The 24,538-nt window shown below is 37.3% G+C and overlaps 4 protein-coding genes and 1 pseudogene across 12 annotated transcripts; 2 read left to right on the top strand and 3 right to left on the bottom strand.

Moving 5' to 3' along the window:
• Nucleotides 1-253: 253 nt before the first annotated feature.
• On the top strand, nucleotides 254-2,401 carry LOC106454381 (annotated as a pseudogene).
• Nucleotides 2,402-5,288: 2,887 nt separating this feature from the next.
• LOC106345691 lies at nucleotides 5,289-6,883 on the top strand. Its single transcript, XM_048766282.1, has 4 exons — nucleotides 5,289-6,130; nucleotides 6,198-6,279; nucleotides 6,368-6,505; nucleotides 6,606-6,883. The coding sequence occupies exons 1-3, from the start codon at nucleotides 5,708-5,710 to the stop codon at nucleotides 6,469-6,471; spliced, it is 609 nt and encodes a 202-aa protein (XP_048622239.1). The 5' UTR covers nucleotides 5,289-5,707; the 3' UTR covers nucleotides 6,472-6,505; nucleotides 6,606-6,883.
• A 5,672-nt stretch (nucleotides 6,884-12,555) lies between these two features.
• LOC106453188 (myosin-binding protein 1) lies at nucleotides 12,556-16,614 on the bottom strand. 3 transcript variants are annotated; one of them, XM_013895445.3, is made up of 4 exons: nucleotides 16,295-16,614; nucleotides 14,143-15,869; nucleotides 12,950-14,050; nucleotides 12,556-12,843 (listed from the first exon to the last, which is right to left on the bottom strand). In XM_013895445.3, exons 2-3 carry the CDS (start codon nucleotides 15,815-15,817, stop codon nucleotides 12,984-12,986), a joined length of 2,742 nt encoding a protein of 913 aa, XP_013750899.1. In that variant the 5' UTR covers nucleotides 15,818-15,869; nucleotides 16,295-16,614; the 3' UTR covers nucleotides 12,556-12,843; nucleotides 12,950-12,983. The 3 variants fall into 3 exon arrangements, with proteins under 3 accessions (XP_013750899.1, XP_022563932.1, XP_013750900.1); XM_022708211.2 differs by lacking the exon at nucleotides 16,295-16,614 and adding an exon at nucleotides 16,113-16,266; XM_013895446.3 differs by lacking the exon at nucleotides 16,295-16,614 and adding an exon at nucleotides 15,955-16,161.
• Nucleotides 16,615-17,320: 706 nt separating this feature from the next.
• Nucleotides 17,321-18,695, bottom strand: LOC106453187 (transcription factor MYB60). Its single transcript, XM_013895444.3, has 3 exons — nucleotides 18,457-18,695; nucleotides 18,229-18,358; nucleotides 17,321-18,111 (listed from the first exon to the last, which is right to left on the bottom strand). Exons 1-3 carry the CDS (start codon nucleotides 18,587-18,589, stop codon nucleotides 17,571-17,573), a joined length of 804 nt encoding a protein of 267 aa, XP_013750898.1. The 5' UTR covers nucleotides 18,590-18,695; the 3' UTR covers nucleotides 17,321-17,570.
• Nucleotides 18,696-20,084: 1,389 nt separating this feature from the next.
• LOC106453185 (vesicle-associated protein 2-2) lies at nucleotides 20,085-23,789 on the bottom strand. 7 transcript variants are annotated; one of them, XM_022708298.2, is made up of 11 exons: nucleotides 23,550-23,789; nucleotides 23,334-23,426; nucleotides 23,056-23,155; nucleotides 22,641-22,764; nucleotides 22,243-22,313; nucleotides 22,036-22,117; nucleotides 21,650-21,765; nucleotides 21,397-21,576; nucleotides 20,740-21,192; nucleotides 20,583-20,660; nucleotides 20,085-20,504 (listed from the first exon to the last, which is right to left on the bottom strand). In XM_022708298.2, the coding sequence occupies exons 4-11, from the start codon at nucleotides 22,687-22,689 to the stop codon at nucleotides 20,391-20,393; spliced, it is 1,143 nt and encodes a 380-aa protein (XP_022564019.1). In that variant the 5' UTR covers nucleotides 22,690-22,764; nucleotides 23,056-23,155; nucleotides 23,334-23,426; nucleotides 23,550-23,789; the 3' UTR covers nucleotides 20,085-20,390. The 7 variants fall into 7 exon arrangements, with proteins under 7 accessions (XP_022564019.1, XP_048622242.1, XP_048622240.1 ...); XM_048766285.1 differs by having other exon boundaries at nucleotides 21,388-21,576; nucleotides 23,550-23,773; XM_048766283.1 differs by lacking the exon at nucleotides 23,056-23,155 and having other exon boundaries at nucleotides 21,388-21,576; nucleotides 23,550-23,773.
• Between the last annotated feature and the right edge of the window lie 749 nt (nucleotides 23,790-24,538).

The raw sequence follows: 24,538 nt of genomic DNA on the forward strand, positions 1-24,538 counted from the left end.
AAAAGAAAAATAAAAGAGAAGCCCCACTCGATCTTGTTGTTTAACGCCACGTGTACTAATATCTAATCTGTGGACCCAAACACACCGATAGGAAACTATGGGTCCTAAAAACAGCGCCGTTTAGCGGAAGTTTGCGTGCTAAAACACAAAAAAAAGAAAACGAAAACTACAAAGATTCAAAAAGTTCTTAATCAGAAGCAAACAAAAACCACTTCTGACAATTGATAAAGAAGCGAGAAAACAAAAAACAAAACTCCTATTTTCGTTTTTTGTGCTGTCTTCACGAGAGTGACTTCTCAATTCATTCATACTCTTTCCAGTTTTTTTTTTCTTTCTTTCAATTTTTTTTTTGGTAAAATTCTTTCAATTTCTGCAAACTATTGATGTTTCCCTAAAAAAATCCAGTTTTTAGTTGTTGAAGATGGTTCCTACAACTTAAATCATCGTTGAATTTAATGTTTTTTTCTGGATTTGATTCTAAATTGCAAAGAAGGATTATTTGGTTGGTAAGTGAATAAAAAAAAATAGTTTGCATAATAATATTTGACAAGAATCTGCATCTGTTTTGTTAGAAGATTAGGACAAACTTCCTTTAAAGCAAAACATCAGATTCTTATATTTTTTCTGTAAAGCTTTTTGGTGATGGATCTGGTCTTATATGTGCCCACCCATCTCATAAAGATTCCAACTTTGAAATGATTCATTTTCTTCTCTAAATGGGAATCAAATAGTTGCATTGATCTTGAATTGATTGTTTTTTTTTTGTCTTATAATATCAGAGCTATGGTGTGAAATGATGGCAGCAGGAGAAGCAAGAGCAGTGTGGCAAAGAACAGTTAACCGTTACTTAGTCCAAGAAGACGCTAAAAGAGCTCCCAAGTTCACCTCTTCCCATTCTTCTTCTTCTTCTTCAACCAAACAGGTTCAAGAAGATTCTGTCTCTTCTCCTCCTTCTGTTGTTCATCCTCAGAACCAATCACCTTGTGCACCTTTCATGCCTCTGTTTCAGCCAAACCAGAGGGCCCAAGTGAAGACGCCAATGGAGGCGGGGTTGATAAACATGAACTGGGAGCAAAGTCTTTCAAGACTGAAAGCTTTCAAGAGTTAATAGAGACAAGAGAGAGTTATGTTTCTTTTGGGAAAGATGAATCCTCTGAGAAACATTTCGATCCCACCTCTCCATGGAATCCTCTCTCGAGTGAGAAAGCTGGACCCTGGTGGCGAACTACAGACAAAGATGAGATAGCTTCCTTGGTTGCACAAAGGTCTCTACACTTTGTTGAGAATTGTGATCTACCGACACCACAGAAGATGAAACGCTCTTATTATCATGGTAGTAGTCCACACGAGCACTGGCCAAGCAGCTGCAAGAAGAGAACCGAGGAGGCTTCCTCTGAGTCCGATTTGAGCAAATCAGAGCTGCTAGAAGCCCTGAGGCGTTCTCAGACAAGAGCTAGGGAAGCTGAAAACATGGCTAAAGAAGCATGCGCAGAGAAAGCGTAATCGTCAGTTATCCTTATGAGAGCATCTTTACACATAAAGTCCCTAGCTTTGTACATTTCGAGATTGAACATTACCGAGAACATTCTGAGTACATGTGGCTCTGATGATAATCCATGTCCTCATCGGAGTAACCCTAACCTCCACACCTGAGTAACCAACCATCCTCTGCTAGCTCCCTAGTCAGCACCTCATATAACTTAGCGTAGAACACACCGTCGACTACAAACTACGGAAACTCAACACGGATACAGTTTAGACTAGGATTCCGCGAAAGAGATCCATGAGGACACAATAACTCACCTTTCCTCTTCTTCTTGCTGGATGTTCAAGCCGCTGAAACCCATAGGGTTGGTTCGAAGAGCGGTAGTTACCGAATAAATAGTTGGGGGCTAGGGCTTCTGAGAAGAACCTATCTTGGTTTCTGAAAACATGGAAGCTGAAGCTACATTCCTAAATCAATGATTCATTAACCTTATTCTCATGTTGATAGTCGATTGGAAACAGATTTAGTAGACATGTTGTGATAGATCGAAAAAGTCTTTTACCTTTTCATCAAGGATCAACGGCTTTAGCAACTGGAGCAGCATACGAAGTCTTTTCAGAGAAGATGTACTAAATTCGACTGGAAGAAGAATCGATGAGAGAATCAGAGAAAAAGGGTTCCTCTGTTTAGATATAAAGCGGAATGCAGGAGGTGTTACGAACGTGCTCCATTATTGATTTACGAAGTAAAGATGGGAGACGTAGAGGTAGAGTAAGAGAAACTGATTCATGAAAACACAGACATTCGCTTTGTGTTTGGATTAGTCTGAAGGGATTATAGAAACCCTAAACTCCATTGAAGAGTACGGTTTCGAACAGAAGAGTATACTGGACCATATAATAGATTTTCTTAACACGCAACTCTCTAACATGCCAGCCCAACAAAAAAAAAAAAAATTAAATATGGGACCCATAATATTGTCGACGTGTCGCCTCGGGGGGAGAGAAACTCTCCTATTATATAATAGATTTGAACGTTTCCTAAAAATATATTATGTAGCTTATAATGTATACCTATAACTCCTTCAAAATTTACAAATCATTTGTTGAGAATAATATGATCTATAATTTACTTAAAAAAATAGCGCACGGGTAAGTTATATGATTAACTAGGATCAGCCCGGGCTATGTCCTGGTTTTTGTTTAAATTTTTGTTTTTATTATATATTTTGTATGTTTATTTTGATAATCTATTATAAAAATATAAGTAGCTAGACGATTATAAACTATTTTCAGTTTTTTTTCTGTCTTATGAATTTCAAAAATTTCAATATTTAAATTTCTGATATTTTTGTTATTGGAAATTATATATAAGGTGATGAGAAATCATTGTCCGTGTAGTTGAGGAAGATAAAGTTTTCACCGAGGCTTAATGTCTGCTAGGAGTTAATATTCAAAGTGAAGCTTGTTTGCTTGTGTAAAGTTTTGTTAACTTTTTTTAAGAACCCTTAATTAGGTTCTACTATTGGAGCATTCAAAATCATTATCTCTTAACAAAAGTTCTTAGTTTAAGTTTAGTACTTAAATATTCGTTAAGAACCCAATTAGGGGTTCCCCCATTGAACGTGCTCCCTTTGGCTGCTCCTGTTTCTACGACGAATCAAGAGGAGAGATTGATAGCTTCTTTGCCCATCCCGTGCATAGCAAAGGCAGAGATCATTGTTGTCCACGATACCAGATTCTTTCTTTCGTTGGAAACCTCCGTGAAAAACTTCAACGCGCTTCGGATACACCCGCATTTAGCATAAGCGTCGATGAGAGAGTTTGTTACACGGATGTCACATGGAACAAACCCTGTTTTCTCAACGTAGCCATGGACCGACCCGCACATTCTTAGATCTCCAAAGCTCCAAACAGCAGGGAAAATCGAGAGAATGGTGATCTCGTTTGGCTTGATTGCGTCGCAAGAAACCATTCTCCAGAACAAGAGTATAGCTTCCTTGGGTTTATTCACTCGCGCATAGCCATCGATCGATGAGAGTGGTCCACGACACTACTGTTCGATTCTGCATCAACTTTGTGATCCATATATATAATCCATCATATTAATTGTATGTATTCACACAACCTTAAATCGACTCTACAGATATCAAAGCTAATATAATGACGCCTTCTAAGAAAATCAGTACACTTAGGGATATTAGACCTTACAAGATAGGCTAGTGGATTCAAGCAAAAGTCATTCATACCTAGAAGCAGTTTAGCGCTTAAAATGGTAAAAGATTAGAGATTATTCTTGCATATCAAAATGTGAGACATGTTTAGTCTAATTTATGATATGTGTATTGAAGTACTTTTCGTTTGTTTTTGATACAGTAATATGTGATATGCAGGGCGTAAATATACATGCAACATGTAGAAAGAAAATTTTTGAGAAATTTTTGTTGTGTTCGTGACTGAAAAAACATTGAGAATTTCTCTTTGGGTGTATCGTGGCATCTGGTATTTGCAGATCGATCTTAACACCAAGAAATTTAATACTAAGTGGCACTATGTAAACTTAACAACAAGAAACATAGAGAATATCTCTTTTAAATTTCTATTGTTATTTTTAAATCAATTTTAATGAAGTCCAATTAGCTAATTCAATTTTAATTATCTATATAATTAAATATTTTGAAAACTGTAAGTATAATTTGTTATTTTCGTCAAACAAATAGAAATCAATATTGTTCTGTTTTTTTTTTGAAAAAAAAAAGTTTTTTAAAAAAAGGTTAAGATGTTTTTTTTTTTTTGAAACTTAGGCTAAAAAGTTAAGATGTTAATAGATTTATACTTAGGTAATAAAAATAAATATCATTGTTCTGTTTTTTTAAAATTTCGTCAAACAAATGAAAGAAGGTGCACTACGTTACGTAAAGTTTCAAGAGTCTACTACACATTTGATACGTTTTGCCTGAAGGTGCACCAAAACAATGTGATGTCACGGTAGGCATAAATGAAATGTGTCTTTGTTACATTTTAAGCCAATAATTATTATTCGGGCCAAAGAAGGGCGTTTTTCTCTTCTTCTTCGTAGTCTCCCAAGTCCCAACTCTTATTATTCTTTCAGAACCGAGAACCAAAGTTATGCTTGATTTTTGCATGTGAAGTTAACTGATCCCCTGTATATTTGTAAAGTGATTTTGCCGCATGTACTCTATACAATCAATTTTACAAAATAAATATGACATGGCTACTGAAATTGATGACATAGCTTCCGGAAAAATATGACATGTATAATTTCATTTAATGTTGATTTATATTTTTGGCAAATTTATTAGAATATGGTAATAATTCATATATTACATTTAATATTGATATTTTTTTTTGGTAAACTTTTTTTAAATATGGTAATAGCTCATACATCATCTATAAAATAAATATATTCATATATAACATTTCAAATTTTGAAATATTATTATTTTTGTATAATTCTACAATTTGTATTACTAAAGCTATCAAAAATTTCTATAATTTTTTAAAAATTTAAATATCTAATCGTAAGATCATTAGTTTTTTATATACAAATTTTATAAATATTGTTTATGCTAATTTTTTGATAATTATACAATGTTATATCATTTTTATTAGTTTTATACAAATTGATTTAATATATATCAAATCTATATTAAATATTAGTAAGAAAATAATAAAATCTATAATATTTAATGAAATTTATTTTTAAATATAAATTAGATTTAAAAAATTTCTTACACACCTAGTTAACTAAATATATACAGTTATTGGTTAATTAGGCAGACTAAATAAGGTTATGGCTTATGAATGGGCTTGGGTTAATAAAGGCAAGGCCATCTATTATACAAAATTCTTCTAGGGCTGGCTAATAATACAGGGCTAATTTCAAAACCGAGATTTCTTAAAATTTGGAAGATTTGTTGGTAAGAAAGATTGGCTTTTGTGTTCTGGTTTTTTTTTTTTTTGTGTTTTGTTTTCTAAGCTAAGGAGGAGGATATGGGGGACTCGGATGATGATGATTATGTGGATATAGGAAGGCCTGATCTAGTAGGCCTTCTTCCCGATGAGATTGATGAACTCTTTAGCACCATACAACCAGAACATCTAGAACTGATCGTGAAAGATTCTGACTTTGAAAAAGCTGTAGGCACTACTCGTGAAGGCTCTTTTAAGCTGTCTGATCTTGTGGAACTCGAGTTATGGAATGAGCTTTCTGGTCCTATTCGAAACCAAAAGAGGCACATCCTGTGTTGGGCATATAGCTCCACTGATCTCGTCTCCGCCTTACGAGTCCTCAAGTTCGGGGGGGAATTTGTTCCTCTGTCCACGTGGTACCTCAACTCATACGTGTCTCCAGATTTGCGTGGACAAAGACCCAACTGCGTTAGCCGGTCATTCCTGTTATGGAACGACTACCCGCAAAGCCTTTCAGTTCATGTTAGACAACGGAGGAGTGCCTAAAGAAAGAACTCTTGAGTTTGACTGTAATCAAGACCCTCCAGCTGATCCAGAACCTCACATCACCATCAACTCTTTTGCCACCTTCAATACCTTAGAAGAAGCACTGGTCCAGCTCCGCACACAGCCAATCGGGGCTGAGTTCTCCCAACTTTGGGAACTCGGTGAGGTATATATCTTCTTTTTTAACTGATTAAATTTATTTTAAATCATCATGATAATTGGTTTTTGTGTAGGATATGACATTTACTATGGACCTACAAAGGCAAATTCTTATTTCCAATGGGGAAGTTATTGCTATCTGCAAATCGAGCAACGGTACGAATGTCAGGGAGTAATGGATACTTCCGTGTCTCTTTAGCTACGCTTCACATGGTCATTTCCATCGCTGATGAGGAGACTGCAGAGATTGTGAAGGTGATGACGGTGAAGATGAAGCTGAGTCCAAGTCTGAAGCTGAACCCACACGCAAGAGGATACGGCGTACACCCCCGAAGCGTCAGAACTTAAGAAGAAGAAGAAGAAGCCCGTGCCATGACCATAGGTAATTTCTCATTCTCTGATCAATTTCTCTGCTGATTACCATTGAGCAATCTCTCTTCTCTGATCTCATGTTTTGTGTTTGTTATTTTTTTTGGTTGCAGAGATAAGAAGAAGCAGAGAAGTGGCTGAGAATAAGAAACTAATGGATTTTGGATCTGTGTGAGAGAGTGAGAGCTTCTTTTTTGTTTTCCCTTAAAGCATCTGTTATCTATAGTAAAGGGAAGAAACTAATGTCTTTATTTGTCTCCTCTTAACTCATCTCTCCTCGGATAGGTATTTTTGCTGGTTAGGAAACTTGTCAGGATTCTTATGTGTCTTGAGTCATGCGATTCTGCAATATGGCTTACATTATTGACACTAATATAATACTCTGCATCTATGATGATACCACACTTCCTGTCTAATTGTTTGTTTGAGCTTTTCTCTTTTTAATGTGATCCTTCCAGCGCAGCCTCTTTTCAGTTTAGGGGGTACTAGTTTGTTTAACATTATAATCTTGTGGTTTCACTGAGTTTAGTCTCTATGCATGGTCTTGAATTCTGATCTTTTGGCTGCTGCCATTGCTTATATTCAAGTTACTGTATTTTGCTTGCACAAGTATGTATGCTCTAGTGATAAGGGATTTCCGTCTAGTTGTCCTTTCGTGCGGCTCGTATCATGGTTAAGCTTCTCAAGTCAGTACTCATCTTTGACAGGGATATAATCTGCATCTTGTGATTCATTTTCCTGTGAGCACTCACTCATTGTAGCTTTGCCCTTGTGATGTGACCCTTTCTGTAACTCTCACTTACTGCAGGCAAATGAAGTGTGTTAAGCGAACACATGCCATGTTTGACTTATATGATAATAGCATGTTGTAATTGTTTTTTTTTGGAGGATCAACTCATAGCATGTTACTGAGTTCACATAAGTACATAAATCTTATGCCATTTTGAAACTGGTTACATAAACGTGTTCTTGCTTTAAACTACAAACTATTAATTGGTTGAAGAGTTAAAAGTTCAGCACTCCATTCATCACCTCATAACTATTAACATAAATCTTATGCCATTTTGAAGATGCACTCCATCCAGCATCTTCAAATCCTTGCCAGACGAAATTGTATCTCTTTTCTCAGAAACTCGGTATGTCTTGCACATCATATCCATCACTGTGAATTCTTTTTTTCAACTTGTGGACTTAGTAGCTGTCACAGAGATGCCTCCTTCAGATGAATGAATCATAAACAGTTTCTTCTTTGACTGGCTTCATACAGTGGCTTGGTGTTAACTGCTCCTCCTTAAGAAGTAATGTACTCGTCTTTTCTAACCCTCTAGTTAGATCTTCTCTCGACGTTACTTTCAGCTGTAAATCTTTCTTTAAAAGTGAAGCTGTTCCTGGACTCAAGCTTCACTTTCTCTTCCTCATATGCAACACTCTCTCCCTCGTTGGTAGCATCGAAATTACTAAGCATCTTCAGTGCAAGTGAGGAGCTGCACAGAAACTCTCTTCGTGTACGTTCCATATCAATGCGTGCCTATATAAAAACCATAGCAACGATCCATCATTACCAAGATACCTCGTAAATTAACTGTGACTACAGGATTTTCACGTCATTCACATTTGATAGGCAGCTCAACTGTGTTTTTGCCCAAATCCCATCTTTTCAACTAAACTCTTTCCACCTCAAGTTGTCTATTGTATTTTTCTTTAGTAAGTTCAGCTCCCCGTCGGCTTTCACTACTTCTCTGCTTCCCAAGCGAGAATTTATCATGCGAGATGGACTTTTTTCTACCCTGTGGGCAGTCAACTGGTGCTACATTCACAGCTTCAGCACAGTTAAATCCAGGATGATATGCCCGAGGAAAAGTCAAGACAAACTCTCCAGTATGCTGGGACGCCACGGTGCACAGGCACTCCTGCGGTTTTCAGTTTTGATGTAGTGTAACCTACAGGAAAGAAAGAGCATCAAAGGATTAACTTTATGCAATTCACACCGCAACAATGATGTCTAACAAATGAATTCAAATGGATATCCATATAAGTTCCTACAAGGTTATTAACTAACAAATGCTTACGAGATGAGAACGTAACGAAATATACATCCACTGGTCTATTAAAATTGTGTAATATGATGAGGACACTAAAGCATTTGAAGAACATGAACATACTTTCAGCTATGCAAAATTCCAGGAGCATTATTTCCTTTTTGTCGATTAGGTGGAGGCGGACCGGCAACATTACTCCTTTGCTGCTGGTTATAAAGAGGGACCACCAGATCCGTTACCCTGCCGAAGAGGACGTGAAGCAGCAGCGCCAAGGCTTTCTGGACTTCGGTATGTATTGGTAGGAGGTAAAGAAGGCTCATTCACAACAGTTGATAGCTGACTTGGCTGCTTCCGTGAACCACTCCCTCCGCCCTTCGGGAGTGAGCTGGTTGAAAGAACCACATAGACTTTTAGTTAATTCCATGTTGAGAGATCTTCAAAAGAGGGTTACTTGTATTATTATCACCTTTGAGGGTTCACCGTTGTCGCGAGGTCGTATATAGAAAGATCATATGATCTTCAGTGTTCTCCTGTTTCAGACCTGTTCCTCTGCTTTGAATCAGCAACTTATGTTGAGCCGCATTAGCCTCTTGATACTGAGTTGTAGGAGATTCTATCTCTGCTCCCAAACTCAACGCATCACTCAAGCATCTGGTGATCTCAACTTCGTATCTACTCTTCCATCTTTGAAATTCACCGTCACAAGGTACTGTTCGAACATACCAGTGAACACAGCTCCTGCACCTTGCCATTTAAAAACTTTGACAACTCTCAAATTTTCTCCAAGCTGGCTTTATCACACGTTCCTGCAGATTCTCCACATTTAAAATTTTGATTAATAAGCCAAGCAGAATAGCGATGGAAGCTGCTACTGATCATTTTCTCTGTGTACAACTCAGCTTGTTTTGCTCCCAGTGTGTGACGCGCTCCCATTGTAACATTACTTTTCGTTGGATCCTCCATTAAAGAGATTTCCTCATCCATCGCTCTTTCAGCAGCATTAGTATGAAGCAAAACATCCCTGAAAACAAGTCTTGTAGAAACAGTCATGGCATAAAGGAGTCGCTTGTCTTCGTTTCTGATCAAGGTTTCAACATCTACTTCATCTGGTGCTGTAAACAATATTGTTGGGATAAGCTTGAAATAGCTTGGAAATCAAGCTATCCTAATCCTATATTATTGTGTTTATCTAAAAGGATTCGGAAAATATAAAACCTATTGAGTTTAGGAGTTGCAGACTTGTTGCAACACTTAAGAGGATTTGGTGATTGTTTGAGTTGGCTTGAGTTTTGAGGAATTTTCTCAAGTGATTAATAAGAGAGCAAGTTCTTGTTAATTGTGTTCTTACAATCAAATACGTGAAACTTGGAAACTATATTTGGTATCAGAGCATCTAGGAAACGATCACAATAGCTATGGGTGATCTTGTTACTACGAAAGTTAAGGGAGGAGGTGGACCTACCACCATAAGCTGTCCCATGCTATCATCGACAAATTATACTGTCTGGTCAATACAGATTAAGATGCTACTAAAAATACACAAGGTCTGGGACGCCATTGAGGTTGAGTCTGATAATGGGGAAAAGAACGACATGGCCACTGTTCTGTTGTTTCAATCAATACCCGAGACACTGATTCTTCAAGTGGGAGAGTTAGACACAGCCAAGAAAGTCTGGGATGCGATTAAGGCAAGACATATGGGGGCAGATCGAGTTCGAGAAGCAAGACTACAAACCCTTATGGCGGAGTTCGACAGATTGAAGATGAAAGACAGTGACACAATGGATGACTTTGTGGGGAAGTTATCTGAAATATCATCGAAGTCAGCTGCTTTGGGAGAAGTTATTGACGAGATAAAACTAGTAAAGAAGTTCCTGTCTAGTCTGCCACGACGCAAATACATACACATTGTGGCATCATTAGAACAGGTACTTGATCTTAAAACGACGAGCTTTGAAGACATTATCGGACGGCTAAAAACATATGAAGAAAGAGTTGCAGAAGAGGAAGATGAGACGCAGGACAAACTCATGTACGCAGCAAACACTGAGTCTCAACCGGCTTCAAACTCTTCGAACCGAGACTACAATAATAACTATAGGGGTCGAGGACGAGGAGGCCGTTTCTATAACAGAGGATGAGGCAGAGGAAGGTATAATGATCGATACCAAAACAACCTTGATATGACAAAGATCATGTGTTTTCGGTGCGACAAGATGGGACACTTTGCTTCTGTATGCCCTGGCCGTCTACTCAAATTGCAAGAGACAACAGAAACAAAGGACAAAGACACTGATACAACGAAAGCTGAAGAACTGATGGTTCATGAGGTTGTTTACCTTAACGAGAAGAATGTAAACCCGCTGAACTTCGAGACAAGCTCAGACAACGACAGAGTGTGGTATCTAGACAATGGGGCAAGCAACCACATGACTGGAAATCGAAGGTACTTCAAGACACTTGATGAAACTATTACTGGTAAAGTAAGGTTCAGCGATGACTCTCGTATCGACATAAAGGGAAAAGGACCAATATTGTTTCACACAAAGGACGGAGGAAAGAAAATACTAGCTAACGTTTACTATATACCGGACTTGAAGAGCAATATAATTAGTCTAGGCCAAGCCACAGAATCCGGTTGCGACATCAGGATGAGAGAAGATTTCCTTACGTTGCGAGACAAAGACGGTAAACTGATAGTCAAAGCTCAACGATCTATAAATCGTCTATACAAAGTCACCATTGAAAGCAACGAACAGTGCCTTCAGCTATCAGTTGGTAGTGACTCTGCAAGGTGGCACGCGCGCTTGGGTCACATAGGGAGAGAAGCAATGCGACTAATGATGAACAAAGAGCTCGTATACGGACTACCAAAGCTCGTGATCGAGAAGGAGACATGTTCTTCCTGCTTACTTGGGAAGCAAGCAAGACAAACTTTCCCACAAGCTACTGCGTATCGAGCTGAGAAGACACTAGGTCTCATACATGGAGACCTTTGCGGACCCATTACGCCATCAACACCATCACAGAAACGGTACATCTTTGTTCTCATAGACGATCACTCTAGATACATGTGGACTATACTTCTGAAGGAGAAGGGAGAAGCCTTCGACAAATTCAAGAAATTGGTTGCAGAGATAAGAAGAAGCAGAGAAGTGGCTGAGAATAAGAAACTAATGGATTTTGGAGCTGTGTAAGAGAGTGAGAGCTTCTTTTTTCTTTCCCTTAAAGCATCTTTTAGCTATAGCAAAGGGGAGAAACTAATGTCTTTTTTTGTCTCCTCTTAACTCATCTCTCCTCGGATAGGTATTTTTGCTGGTTAGGAAACTTGTCAGGATTCTTATGTGTCTTGAGTCATGCGATTCTGCAATATGGCTTACATTATTGACACTAATATAATACTCTGCATCTATGATGATACCACACTTCCTGTCTAATTGTTTGTTTGAGCTTTTCTCTTTTTAATGTGATCCTTCCAGCGCAGCCTCTTTTCAGTTTAGGGGGTACTAGTTTGTTTAACATTATAATCTTGTGGTTTCACTGAGTTTAGTCTCTATGCATGGTCTTGAATTCTGATCTTTTGGCTGCTGCCATTGCTTATATTCAAGTTACTGTATTTTGCTTGCACAAGTATGTATGCTCTAGTGATAAGGGATTTCCGTCTAGTGTTTGGGCTACGAGAAATATTTCTGAGCCCATGTAATTTAGATGTAGTGTGTTTTGCAAAACTATTCTTTATTCCATTTAAACTATTAATATTTGCATCCGAATGATTTGCACTAATGTCATTGTTTTATCATAGTCTAGGTTCAAATCTAAGAAAAAAAATTATATAATATATGTTACTGATATATTCTCTTTGCCTAATTTAGTTTTTCATTTTATTTTTCTGTAGAAATAGATTGATTATGTTTTCATTCTATTATGTTTAGTATAATTTGAACGTTTCCTAAAAATATATTATGTAGCTTATAATGTATACCTATAACTCGTTCAAAATTTACAAATCATTTGCAAAGGAATATCAGTTTAACAAATGCTTTAGGCTTTTTCACCATATTTGTATCAATGTAAGAAAACAAATATAAAATTACAAAACAAACCCCAAAGAAAGTGAAAACTTACAAAGTGATTATGCACACCAGACCCAAATATATGAATCGTTCCTGGAAACTGTAGAGTACTGAGATTATTATTATTCTATACGAAATTAGGAAAGGCCACGAAGAATGTGCTGTACAAATTCCTTAAGATTTTACACCACTGTTGCTTTCTTTAAGATTGCTTTACAATATCTTCTCCACAAAGTTATCTAAAATATGAAAAAACAGAACAACACATGAATTTGTACATTCTGGCCAGAAAAGATATTTGAAAACTCCAATCAACACAAAAATAAAACAAGTATAGAGGAATACCTTTGTGAATATTGTTTACAGGTAGAAGCGGCAATCAACTCTCTGTATGCTTATGTCTTTTCATTCTGAGGGTTTGCAAATGAGAAGCTATTTCCTCAACAAACTGTATACCTTCACTCCCATACCCTAGAGAGTTCACAACATGCTCCAAAAGATCAAAGCATCCCTTAAGCTTCTCTACTCTCTCACGTAGCTCAGTAACAGATTCTTGTGTTACTAAGTTATCAACAAGAGCCTCACCATTCACATCTTCTTGCACCATGTTCTCAATCCTCTCCAAACAACTAGTGATATATAATCTCTCTTCATCAAAACCAGTTAAACAGTTCTGTATCTTCTTATTCTCCAGACCCCTGAAGTAATCAATCTCAGCTTCTAAATCTTGAATAACCTTCTCTCTCTCAACAAGCAACTCGTTAAGTTTCTGTATCGCCTCCAGATCGTACTCAGCTTGCTCTTCCATCATCCTAAGGTTCTGCAAAGCCTCCATCTGAAACGTAGCCTTCTCTTCCTGCAGCCTCGTGATCATAGCCATCGCTTGGTTCGTAGCAACAGCTGAAGCGCTTCTCTCTTCCTCCAGCTCTTTGTACAAACCGGTGAGAAACTTCCTGTCGTGATCAACCTGTCTTTTCAACCTCTCAACCTCGCTTTCTCCTTCTATCTCGCTCACGGAAACACCTTCTAATGATAAGGTGCTCTCGTTCCTCTCCAGCATTCTCTTTTGAATCAGCAACTGCATATCTTCATAGTCTAGGTTCTTTGTCTCCTGATCAACAATAGATATCCTGGGGCTTATACGAGAAGCTGAGATTTGAGTGAGTAGTGCTTTAAGGTCTTGGCTAACTCTAGAAGTGTCTTTACTCATCCATTGCTCTATATGTGCTTCTCTATTACTCTCGTTGTGTACAATGATGTTTTTGTATGCATCAGCAAGATCCAGCAACTCACCACCTCCTTGAGTCCACTCACCTGAGTCAAGGTTTGTTTCTGCTGCTACTGACATTGAGTTGAAAGAAGAGGATTCTGAGTCAAGAGCAGCTTCTGTGTGAGAAACCATCTCAGACAATGTAAGAGATGTTTCTTCCTTGTTGTTTGATACACCTGTTATGAAAATGTGTTTATTTCATAAGAGACTAATAACTATTTCACAATAATTTAAATCCTACAGGAAAAATGGTGTTGAGAAAACTTACAGTTTTCATTTGAATATTCAGGCATGGAGTTTGTAGATTTTGAAGGTGATACAACTACATATTCAGATTCCAGAGAGGTCATATCAGCTTGGTTTGTGTCCTTCTCCTTTGATGTATCAACATGGGTTTCAGTTGTAGTGAATGATTCAGGAACCTCTTCTGGAGATGTTTCATGGAGGGGAAGAAGTTCAGTTTCCTTTGAGAGATGTTCAGGAGTTTCAGCAGCATCTGATGATGTTGAAGTAGTGACATCATTGAGGCAGACAAGCTCAGTCTTCTCAGTCAAGGCATCTGCAGGACTTTCCGTAGAATCTGGTGTTAAAGAAGTATCTTGGAGGTGAAGCAGCTCTTCTTCCTCCTTCTTTAGAATAGCCTCTCCCACTAAGACATCTTCAGAAGTTTCAGCCGCAACTGATGTTGAAGTAGTAACATCATTGAGGCACACAAGCTCAGTCTCCTCAGTCAAGGCATCTGCAAGACTTTCCTTAGAATCTTCACCTAAAGAAGTTTCTTGAAGGTGAACCAGCTCTTCTTCCTCCTCCTTTAAAACTGTCTCCTCCACTAAGAGATCTTCAGGAGATTCAGTTGCAACTGATGTTGAAGTACCTGTAAGCTCTGTCTCCTCTACTAAGGCCTTTTTAAGATGTTCCTTAAAATCAAATGTTAAAGAAATATCTTCGAGGTGAATCAAATCTTCTTTCTCCTGCATAACAGCTGAAGAATCCTCTATGCCTTGTGATGTTAAGAGAAGATGATCTAATGATGTGATCTCTTCTTCCTTTAACACCTTCTCTGATGTTCCAAACACATCATTGATTGGACTAATCTCACTCACCTCCATTAAGGCATCTTGGAAGTGAATCAAATCTTCCTTCTCTTTCAAGACATGTGCAGAATGTTCCATGGCTCTTGATGTTACAAAAATACCATCTAATGAAATGATTTCTTCCTCCTTCAACACCTTCTCAAATATCTCCAGGTCCACATTTTGAATCCTATGATCCTCTTCTTTAACCGCAACACCTTCATCTTCTGAAAATACATCTTCTTGTTCTGTATCTGAATGAATCTTTAGCTCAGTGTACCCAACATGAGGCAAATCATTAAACCTGACACTTTTCTTGGATGCAGTAGATTCTTTCCCGGTTCTTAAATCACCAACCAAACCAATCTTGGTTAGTTTTTCCGGTTTAGCCAACCCCTCACCAGTAGAATCAGTTTGTGGTGTCCACAGCTGATTACAACATGTGCAGTGTCTTGGACTTTTGCTTGGTTGGTCATCCAACTTCCCAACCAATAATTTGTAACTTTCAGCATTGGACTTATTGGTCTTATCAAAGGAGAGAAGGCAAGCTTCACACATTCCACGGACATCTACAAGCTTGCCATGAGATTGACAGTAAACCAACGACGAGATTTCTGATCTGTGTTTAGAGCAAAACATGTCCCAATGAGATGTCTTCAAATCTTTTTTCTTCCCAAGGATATGATCAAGCCTTGAGCATATAAGACATGGAGACTGGAGGTCGGAGTAATCTGCAAACTTCGTGATCACGTAGGTGAATATGGAGTTAGCAAAGAGCATGACCATCAGCAGCCACTCGTTGAAGGCTAGTGCCAAAGCTCTTGTGAAACTCCTTGAAGTAGTTTGAGATTTCATCTGTGTAGTATCCATCTTGTTGGTATAACATATAAAGATCAAGAATCAATAATAGCAGGTTTCAAATCTGCAAAATGCAAATCAAACATTTAGTTAAGGCTAGAAACAGATACAAGAAGAGAACGTTGACTAAAACTAAAACAAGGGCATACATAGAAGTTAAGCTTATGATCCTTGTCTTGGTCTATTTTCCACAGTAAAGAACAGCTTTTCCAAACATAAGTATTTTTTTTTTAATAATTGGACTACTCTAGATCAAGTGTTTCCTACAATAAAGAGATCTAAAAGAGAAATAGACAGCTCAACTTACAATTTTTTGGGGGGAAAAAAAAGAAGAAATCAAAATTAGAATAGAACGATCACACCAAGCTAGCTTAAGAAAGATATACTAAAAGAAGATGAATAGTAGCATCAAGGGGCACACAAGTTTATACGAATCAAGAACAAAAACATAAGCTTGGTTCTGTTATCTTATATGTAAAGGAAGCTAACCTTTTGATCATGAGGTAGGAAGGATCACCAGAGTCAGTGGAAGTATATTTCTTTTTGGATCGAATGTTTTGATCACAGAGTTCAAAGTACAATAATTACAAAAGCTACTTGCTCTGTTTTGTTTGATTCCAAATTTTTATTATTTTATAACAAAAAAATACTCAGAAAAGGAGAACACTTACATAGACCCAGCTAGGACTGACAACCCTCGAATTATTTAATAAGCCTAAAAATAATTTTCTTTTTATTTGAAACATTGAATGAGATCTATTTGATTGACCAGACCAAACACCAAGGGAAAACAAAAGATAAACATGGTGGAAACAGACTAGAAAATGCTTTGACAATTGGCAGTATTGGTGCTAATTCTAATAATTATACCTTTTTATTAATATAAAATGCTTTTGGTAGTCTTTAAAACGAATAATCCTTTTTATATGGTAGGCAAAGATTGAAAGTGAAGGTGGACGGTGAAGTCAGCTACTAATGGCTGCCGAAAGTAAGCTTGGTCCAAACCCAAGCTTGACCAACTTGTGTCGGCTACAGGCCCATTTCAGACCTTATCACCGACCCGTAATGGATGAACAAGATGTGATATGTTCCTCTTGCATGATGAAATGATAAACGTCAGAAGAAAAAAATAGAATATACGTATTTTATAAAAATGCTAAATTATTTTCGAACTTTAATGCTTAAAATTATAAGTTTAAGAGAAGAAAATGACTACCATATAACATATAGCGCCATTATTGGAGGATGCTCAGCGATCATTACGTATGGGTTTCTCTTTTTCATATACGTTTAACCATCTTTAGTATGGATGGCCTACATTCATTATTATTTCTAATTTCTTCAAATATAAAGATTACACGTTTTCGTGTATGATATAAAGCCTTAACTTACATCTCCCATTCATCTTTTTGTTATGGACTAAAAGGTAACAACTAACAAGAGTTCCAAATATATTTTTCACATTCCATTGACGTTGATCAACCTCTAATAAACTGATGTGATTTTCGAGGAAGCTCTCTTAATATTACATAATATTTAACCTCTAAATATAATATTACAAATTGATAAATAAGTAGACAAGTTCAGATTAGTTACAACTTATGTAGTGAGCATTAACTAAATATATATATATATATATTAGAGAAACCAAAAAAACATATGATATTATGTATTTTGGTTTCTTTATTTGTGTCTATAAAATTAGTGGTCTCATTAATAAGATTCACAGGGAGAAAGAAAAAGAGAGAGGGGGACATCTCCTAAATTAAAGCATATTAGAGAGCTCCATCAATGGACTCATCACCTCCATTTGACCACCAGTATTTGTTTCCTCCAAAAGCCATTTCTCAATAAATGTCAATGGTGGAGTAGCATCACCATCACCATCACCATCACCATCTTCTTGAACATCATGATCGCATTTAACGTTTTCCTCTGATTTCTTTGGATGAACATGGAATCCCTGATCCCAAGAACCTTGCTCATATGGAGACTCATCATTGTGATGATCCATGAGATCGTTCGTCCTGTTTTGCACTTTTTGTTCCAAGAAACTAGCCGTGCTACTCTTTGGGGATGCTCTCATCCAACCTTCTAGAAGGCGAGAAATGTTTTCAGTGCTTGAAGCATAGGTAGATCTATGATTAATGGCGTTTCTTGTGGCTGAAGTTTGCAACGTGATGTTTTCTGAAATGCTTCTCTCTTCACTCTCAGACTTGTTAAGTTTCTTCTTCAAATGGGTGTTCCAATAGTTTTTGATATCATTATCAGTTCTTTGTGGTAGATATGAAGCTATGGACGCCCATCTTAATATCCAACCACATCCATATGTGGACAATAAGCCAAGTTAGGGTTCATATCATCAAGATTATAACAAAAAGAAAATTTAAAATAAGAAAAGAGGTGTTGAGTAATGAGATTACTTGTTACCCAATAGGGCTTGTAAGTGAATGATCATTCCCTCCTCATGAGGAGTGAAGTTTCCACGTTTGATTCCAGGTCTCAGATAGTTTGTCCATCTCAGTCTACAGCTCTTGCTGCATCTCAATAACCCTTTTAGATGCCAAAGATACAATCATCAGGACACATATGCAAACAACAACTGAAATAAAATAAAATAAAACTAGAAGAAAATATGTTAAAGTAATGACCAGTGTTGGTGGGAACAGATCTCCAGTTTCCAGGACCATGTTCTTGGATGTAAGAAACAAGAATGATGTCTTCTTCAGGAGTCCATGGTCCTTTCTTGATCCGTATCTTGTCACAGCATGGAGGCCTCCCCATCTTTCTCTCTCTCTCTAGATCTCGAGTTTAATAATGCTGATCTTTATAGATGTATGAATATGTATATTATACATAAATGAATTTAATGCAATATGTGTATGTATATATGTGAAATTAATTGGGTGACTTAAAGAAGAGGGAAGAGCTTTTAGACCTGCTTTTCTTGACAACCTCTTTTGTATCTACCAAGCTCACGAGTCACTCTTGCCTTTTCCATTAACTATTTTACGTAGTCAAATTAACAAAGATAGTTTGATCTCCATGAAAAAATGTTTATCTCCCCTAATAAAACGTTACTGAATTATTTAGTAAACGATCCACCAAGTTTATTTATCATCGAGTATTGCCATAAAAGGAACTCTAGAACATATTCTACATAGTGTATCGGTGAAAATAAATAGCTTGATATGGAACTTTCGTTCGTAATTTTACTTATGAACATTGCGGACTTGATGGAGGATTCGTGCATGTATTAACCAAGACTTGCAAGCTATATGACATTTTGGTGAAAGTAGTTGTAATGGGTGGTAAACATAAAGTGTGATAGGCATGGGCATAATATCCGTAACCCGAAATCCGAACCGAACCCGAACCGAAAAATCCGATCCGTATCCGGTCCGAAATGTAAAAAATACCCGAGTCTTTTAAGGTGGTACAAAACATATCCGAACCCGAAGTGTTATTAAGCGAACCCGAACGGGTAACCCGAAAAACCGAAAAAACCGAAAAATCTGAAAAAATATCCGAAGAAACCGATCCGAATGTCCAAAATAATATACAATATAATTATATGAAACATGAATATATATACTTCAAATATTCAATTTCATATTTATTTTGATATGTTATCTAACAATAAGTATTTAAAATTTAAATAACTACCTTAAATACTTAATTATATATAAATAAATATATATTTCTTATGTTTTACTTTTAAATTTTAGATTTTATTTCGGGTATATCCAAACCGATCCGATATAACCCGAATCCGAATGATATATGATTACTTTATGGGTTCTATGATGTGATACAAAACCGATCCGAACCCGATGTGTTATATCCGAACCCGACTCGTACTTACAAATTTACTAGAATGAGACCTATGAGGTGTTATAAAAGAGAACCGAAATCCGAAAAACTCGACCCGAACGCCAACAGGTGCCCGAACACCCAGACCTAAAGTGTGACATGAAAACAGAAAATTTTACATTGATTTTCTCCATGATTAAAGGGAATCATTCACTGCAACTGGGACATCCTCAAGACTCAAGTTTAGAAAAACTAAATGCAGAATTTAGTGTAACTTGGAACAAAATAGAAAACCATAATCACACAACTTTTCGTATACAATTTGAAGATATATAAAAAGTCACATTTTGCTAATTTGCTTGCCTCTCTGGATTTGTCTTTTGTTGTACAATATCACGCACTACCCGTTTCCCCATATGTCAACCAATAGTATTACCCATTTTTCAAAAGAAAAATAAAATTGCCATTTGCGTTCTTTGTAATATACTTTTCATGTCGATGCTTAAAAGAGTTACAACCATCATTTATCGTTATTATTTTTTCTTTAAAATAGAAAGTAAAAGAGCAGAGAAACAAAGCCAAATCATCATACCATATGTCCACTTGTGTCAACTAACACTCGACGCTATACAGTCTATAATAATTCATATTAAAAGTGCCTGGAGAAACATCATTATGACCAAAACGAGACCAATCATTAAGCTCCCTTCCTTTGTCTATATATTTTCTGACTGCACACTTGCTAAGAGATATAAAGGGAGAGACCGAGCAGTCATGTGCGCAGACAATACCCGATAACAATGCTGATGAATGCAACCACGCATACAAACAGCAGAGGGAACCCAATGTGCACTTCTTTCACTATCTTCTTCGTCCTCATCTCCGCCTGCATCACCATTATTACTTGTGGTTATTTAAAGAAACAGTTATGTAAGTCAGTCACTACTAACTATACTACTCTCACCAGCTCTTGTTGCAAGCTTTCTCTATGTTGGGAGCTTATAGACCGCTCCTCCATTAGCTTCGAAAAGGTTGAATCAGCCTGCATTAGGTTTTTAACTCGTTAGCAGTGCATAGAAGATTGCACCTAAGTTATGGACTTCTATATTTCATAACCAAACCTGTTTTAGCTTGGATTCAAGAGCATTGACTTTCAGCTTCATCTCCTCAATGTCTTTAACCAACTTATACTCATCCAATGCTTTGATATTCTGAGCATCTGTTTTCTTCTGCTGGACAACGTCTCTGTCTCTATGCATCTTTGGTTCTTCAGGATAAGTCACACTGTTGGCTGAGGTTTTTCCATTAGCAAACCCTTGGTCCCCAGAAAGATCCATGGCCATATTCGTGGTAGTACCCAAATCATGTGTTGGCTTTATTCCCCTTCCATCATCCTCATCCTTATGAGACCTAATAAGATCAGAGTCAGCTTCTTTTGCCATTTTTGATGAATCGTAGCCACCACCTTTAGTTGCCTTTATGTCATTTTCAATAAAATCTATGACGCCCTTCCTTGGTTGCTTTAACTCATCATGCCCAACCATCCTCGGCGGCTCCTTTACAATCTCACTCTCCTAGAAAAATAAAGATTGAAAATGAACAAACAAGTATAAGAAGCTGCCTACTGGACCCAATAAATGTGAATATAGGCTAAGCTAAAATGGAGTTGGATTTGGTGGGAATGAACTACACACACTGCTTGACGATTACTCTTCATATATTACCAAAATCTCAGAAAAAAAAAGCTTGGTTGTGAAGAGGATAAATACTTTTCTTACATATTGTGGAGGAAGCGTCTCTGATTGACCATGTAATCGATCCTTGGGGATGGAATCTTCAAATACTGCTTCCTGCTTGAGTGTCCCCTTAATTGGAGATAGTTCAGGTGAGTCAGAAGCCATCACGAGAGTGACTCTCAGTTTGTTTTCCTCAATGTGTTTGCCTTCCGCTTTGGAGAACTGAAAAGAATAAACGAATGAATATACAGACCAAATAACCGAATTACAGGACAGAGAGGCTCAGAAGGATTACCATGCTAGCAGTGATGTCTTCATCAGTTGTTTCCTCAGGCACAGCAGTACTCTGGATTAAGAATTTGTCCTTGCAAGCCATATCTGGAGGTGGCTCTTTGAAAGCTTGCATAATCACTGCAATAACATAAAACTAGATTAGCAATTCCATCCGGAGCAGATACATCTTCCCTTTTGGACAACTACAGTTTGAACTCTGAAAGCCTAGGTTCCTAAGACAATGTCCAAACGCTGAGAGACAAAGGAAAAATCTATGCAATAATATAAACATTTCAGTTCGATTCCCACGCCAGTACACATCATGCAACACCTTAATCCCACGGACCGAAGAAACGTAAGTGCAAGAGATTCAAGCATTGTTCGAAAGGATATAAATAGTTGGCATACCAGAGAATTCACAGGTTGATTTTGGTGCCACAACGCCAACATTTGGACGGACGCAGTACTTCTTCGGTGATGTAGTCTTGACCTGTCAAAACACCAAAACCACAACTATTTTAGGTGTCTTATTCAGAGAAATAATTTTCCTCAGAAAAATTTAAGATATTAGACATCCTGAAGCCAGAAAAAAAGAGAGGAGGTATTGGTTAAGACCTTAAAAGCAACAAAAAGATGGGTTGTATTGGTTAGCTGTACCACACAGGTACTCTGCTTCTTCAGATCAACTACAAAGAGGAAACAGTTTAGTCTTAAAAAAGAATAACAACTACAGATGTTTTGAAAAGCAAGGCAAAATATCCTAGCTACTTCCATCTTCACAGTATTACACAACACACAGATGCAGCAGCGTGAAAGTAGTTTGAAAGTTCCTCAACACAAAACAGACACCTTAACATTACACAATGGCACTACTATGACAATTCTAATTCCAAGGAAATAATTGACAATTCAGAGAACTCATTATTTTTTTTTTAACGAGCACCAGAGTGTCTAGTTCTGAACTTAAAATGATCGTTAGGCAAGTGATAAGAATGAGTCACGTGACAGCTTACCTACAAACTTCAACGTTCGTGGTTGAATATCCAACAACGGCATATTCATGGTTGCTGTGGCTAAACAAACTCGAACTCACAAACTTCAAACAGCTGCCCACTTGCAGGAGGACTCTCTCCGCACCTATGTTAACAAAAATTAAGAGGATATAACACAACACATCAGATAGGCTCAAAAATCACTCAACCCATGAAAACATTTGATACTCGAAAGTACATCAAAATCAGATCAATAGTCCCAATCATAAGACTCTCTCTCTGATTGGAGCATAACGAAACGTAACCAACCCATTCAACCAGCACACGAGCGAAAAAAATCTATAAATAAACAAAAGGTAGCGATTCGCGATTCAAGTATGCAGGAAAGTGAAACCGCTACTAGTTTATCGTCGTCAAACGCGATTTCTTTTTTTACCTTAGCGATACCGCCGACACTAACTTGCTTGTCGGCAACGCGTTTTTCGAGTATCGGGAAAATCAAAACTCCCAGCGTTTAATATTCGACGACGACGTCACTGTAGCTCATATATTCAAAAAAAACGAAAGGGCAAAATAGTAAACGATGGCGTTTTCGAGTCGTGATCCAGTAAAATAGTAAAACTCAGATCACACTCATGGATCGGATCTTCCAGAGCCCTAGTGATTTCTATTTCACAGAAAATTCCTTAAGGAAAATCGAGAAGAAAATATTACCGTGTATCCACAACGAAGAACAAAACGGAACTTGAGATGGGCGGAGAAGCAGAGATCGAGAAATAGCGAGAGCGGTGGGGTTTCTCTGGAAACCTAGAATTAAAAGAAAGCAGTGAAGGCCGAGTATATGAGGAATGTGTTCAAAACATCAAACACACGAAAAAAAAAAAAAAAAAAGTATGGTGCTGAGATGGAGATGGTTAACATTTGTTGTACCTAATGCCAAAAAAACAAATTTGTTCTGCGGTGTGGGTTATGTAACGGGCCTGGGTATTATATTCGATTAAAAATACATTTATAAGTGAGATTTGGGGATAAAACAAAATTTTTAAGTGAGATTGCAATTTGGTAGATGCGAAAATATAGGAGAGAATGTGATTGGGTAATAAATGACGCTTTTTAATTAAATTTTGAAGGCCTTTTGAAGAGGGTATAACACGCGTGAATCGTGATTCCATTCCGATCACCAACTCTCTCTCTTTTTTTCTTTTATATGGCCTTTAGCAACGCTAAGATTTAATTACGTAATCAAATATTATCCCTAAAGACCTCAACAATATAAAACGTAACGCCAAAGAATATTAAATTTTCTCACTCAAAACAAAAATTTGAGATTGGAGTTGTGAACACTACACAACAGCTCATCCACATAACTCAATTGTTATTTCATCGGTGAACTGATTATCAATCCTATCAATTTGGGACGGTTGTGCATATTTATTTCAGTTGCGGAATTGATGTGTCATTAATTAATCTCATAAAGAGCGGTGAGAGAGAGAGAGATAGTCCACTAATTTATTTTAACTGGGAGCCCACAAGCTGAGATTCCAAAGAGTCCACCAGTTTTAAATGGGGGCCCATTTGTTCTGATGCATTATTGTTTTGTACTTGGTTACAGCATGCCGATTTAGAAGTGTTTTGCTAGCTGTATATGTTTGGGAAGTGACCAGAGATTAATAATAGTCAGTTCAGTCCATAGAACCTCACCTTTTGCTCCTGATGGATTTTGTCAATCGATATAATAGACTCGGAAAGGTTCAACTGACTGACCTTTGGTCTATCATATTGCAGGCATTATTGGTCTTCAGGGCTAAGTTGTTACTTCTTCAAGGAAGATAGTAATGTAATAAGGAGGCTCGAGACCTTGTTTAGTTTGTGTGTCTAAGCTTAATCACTCGGTATGTAATTGCATCTATTGCTAAACT

The sequence above is a fragment of the Brassica napus genome, chromosome C8, assembly GCF_020379485.1.
Source record: "Brassica napus cultivar Da-Ae chromosome C8, Da-Ae, whole genome shotgun sequence".
In the NCBI taxonomy this organism is placed as follows: domain Eukaryota; kingdom Viridiplantae; phylum Streptophyta; class Magnoliopsida; order Brassicales; family Brassicaceae; genus Brassica; species Brassica napus.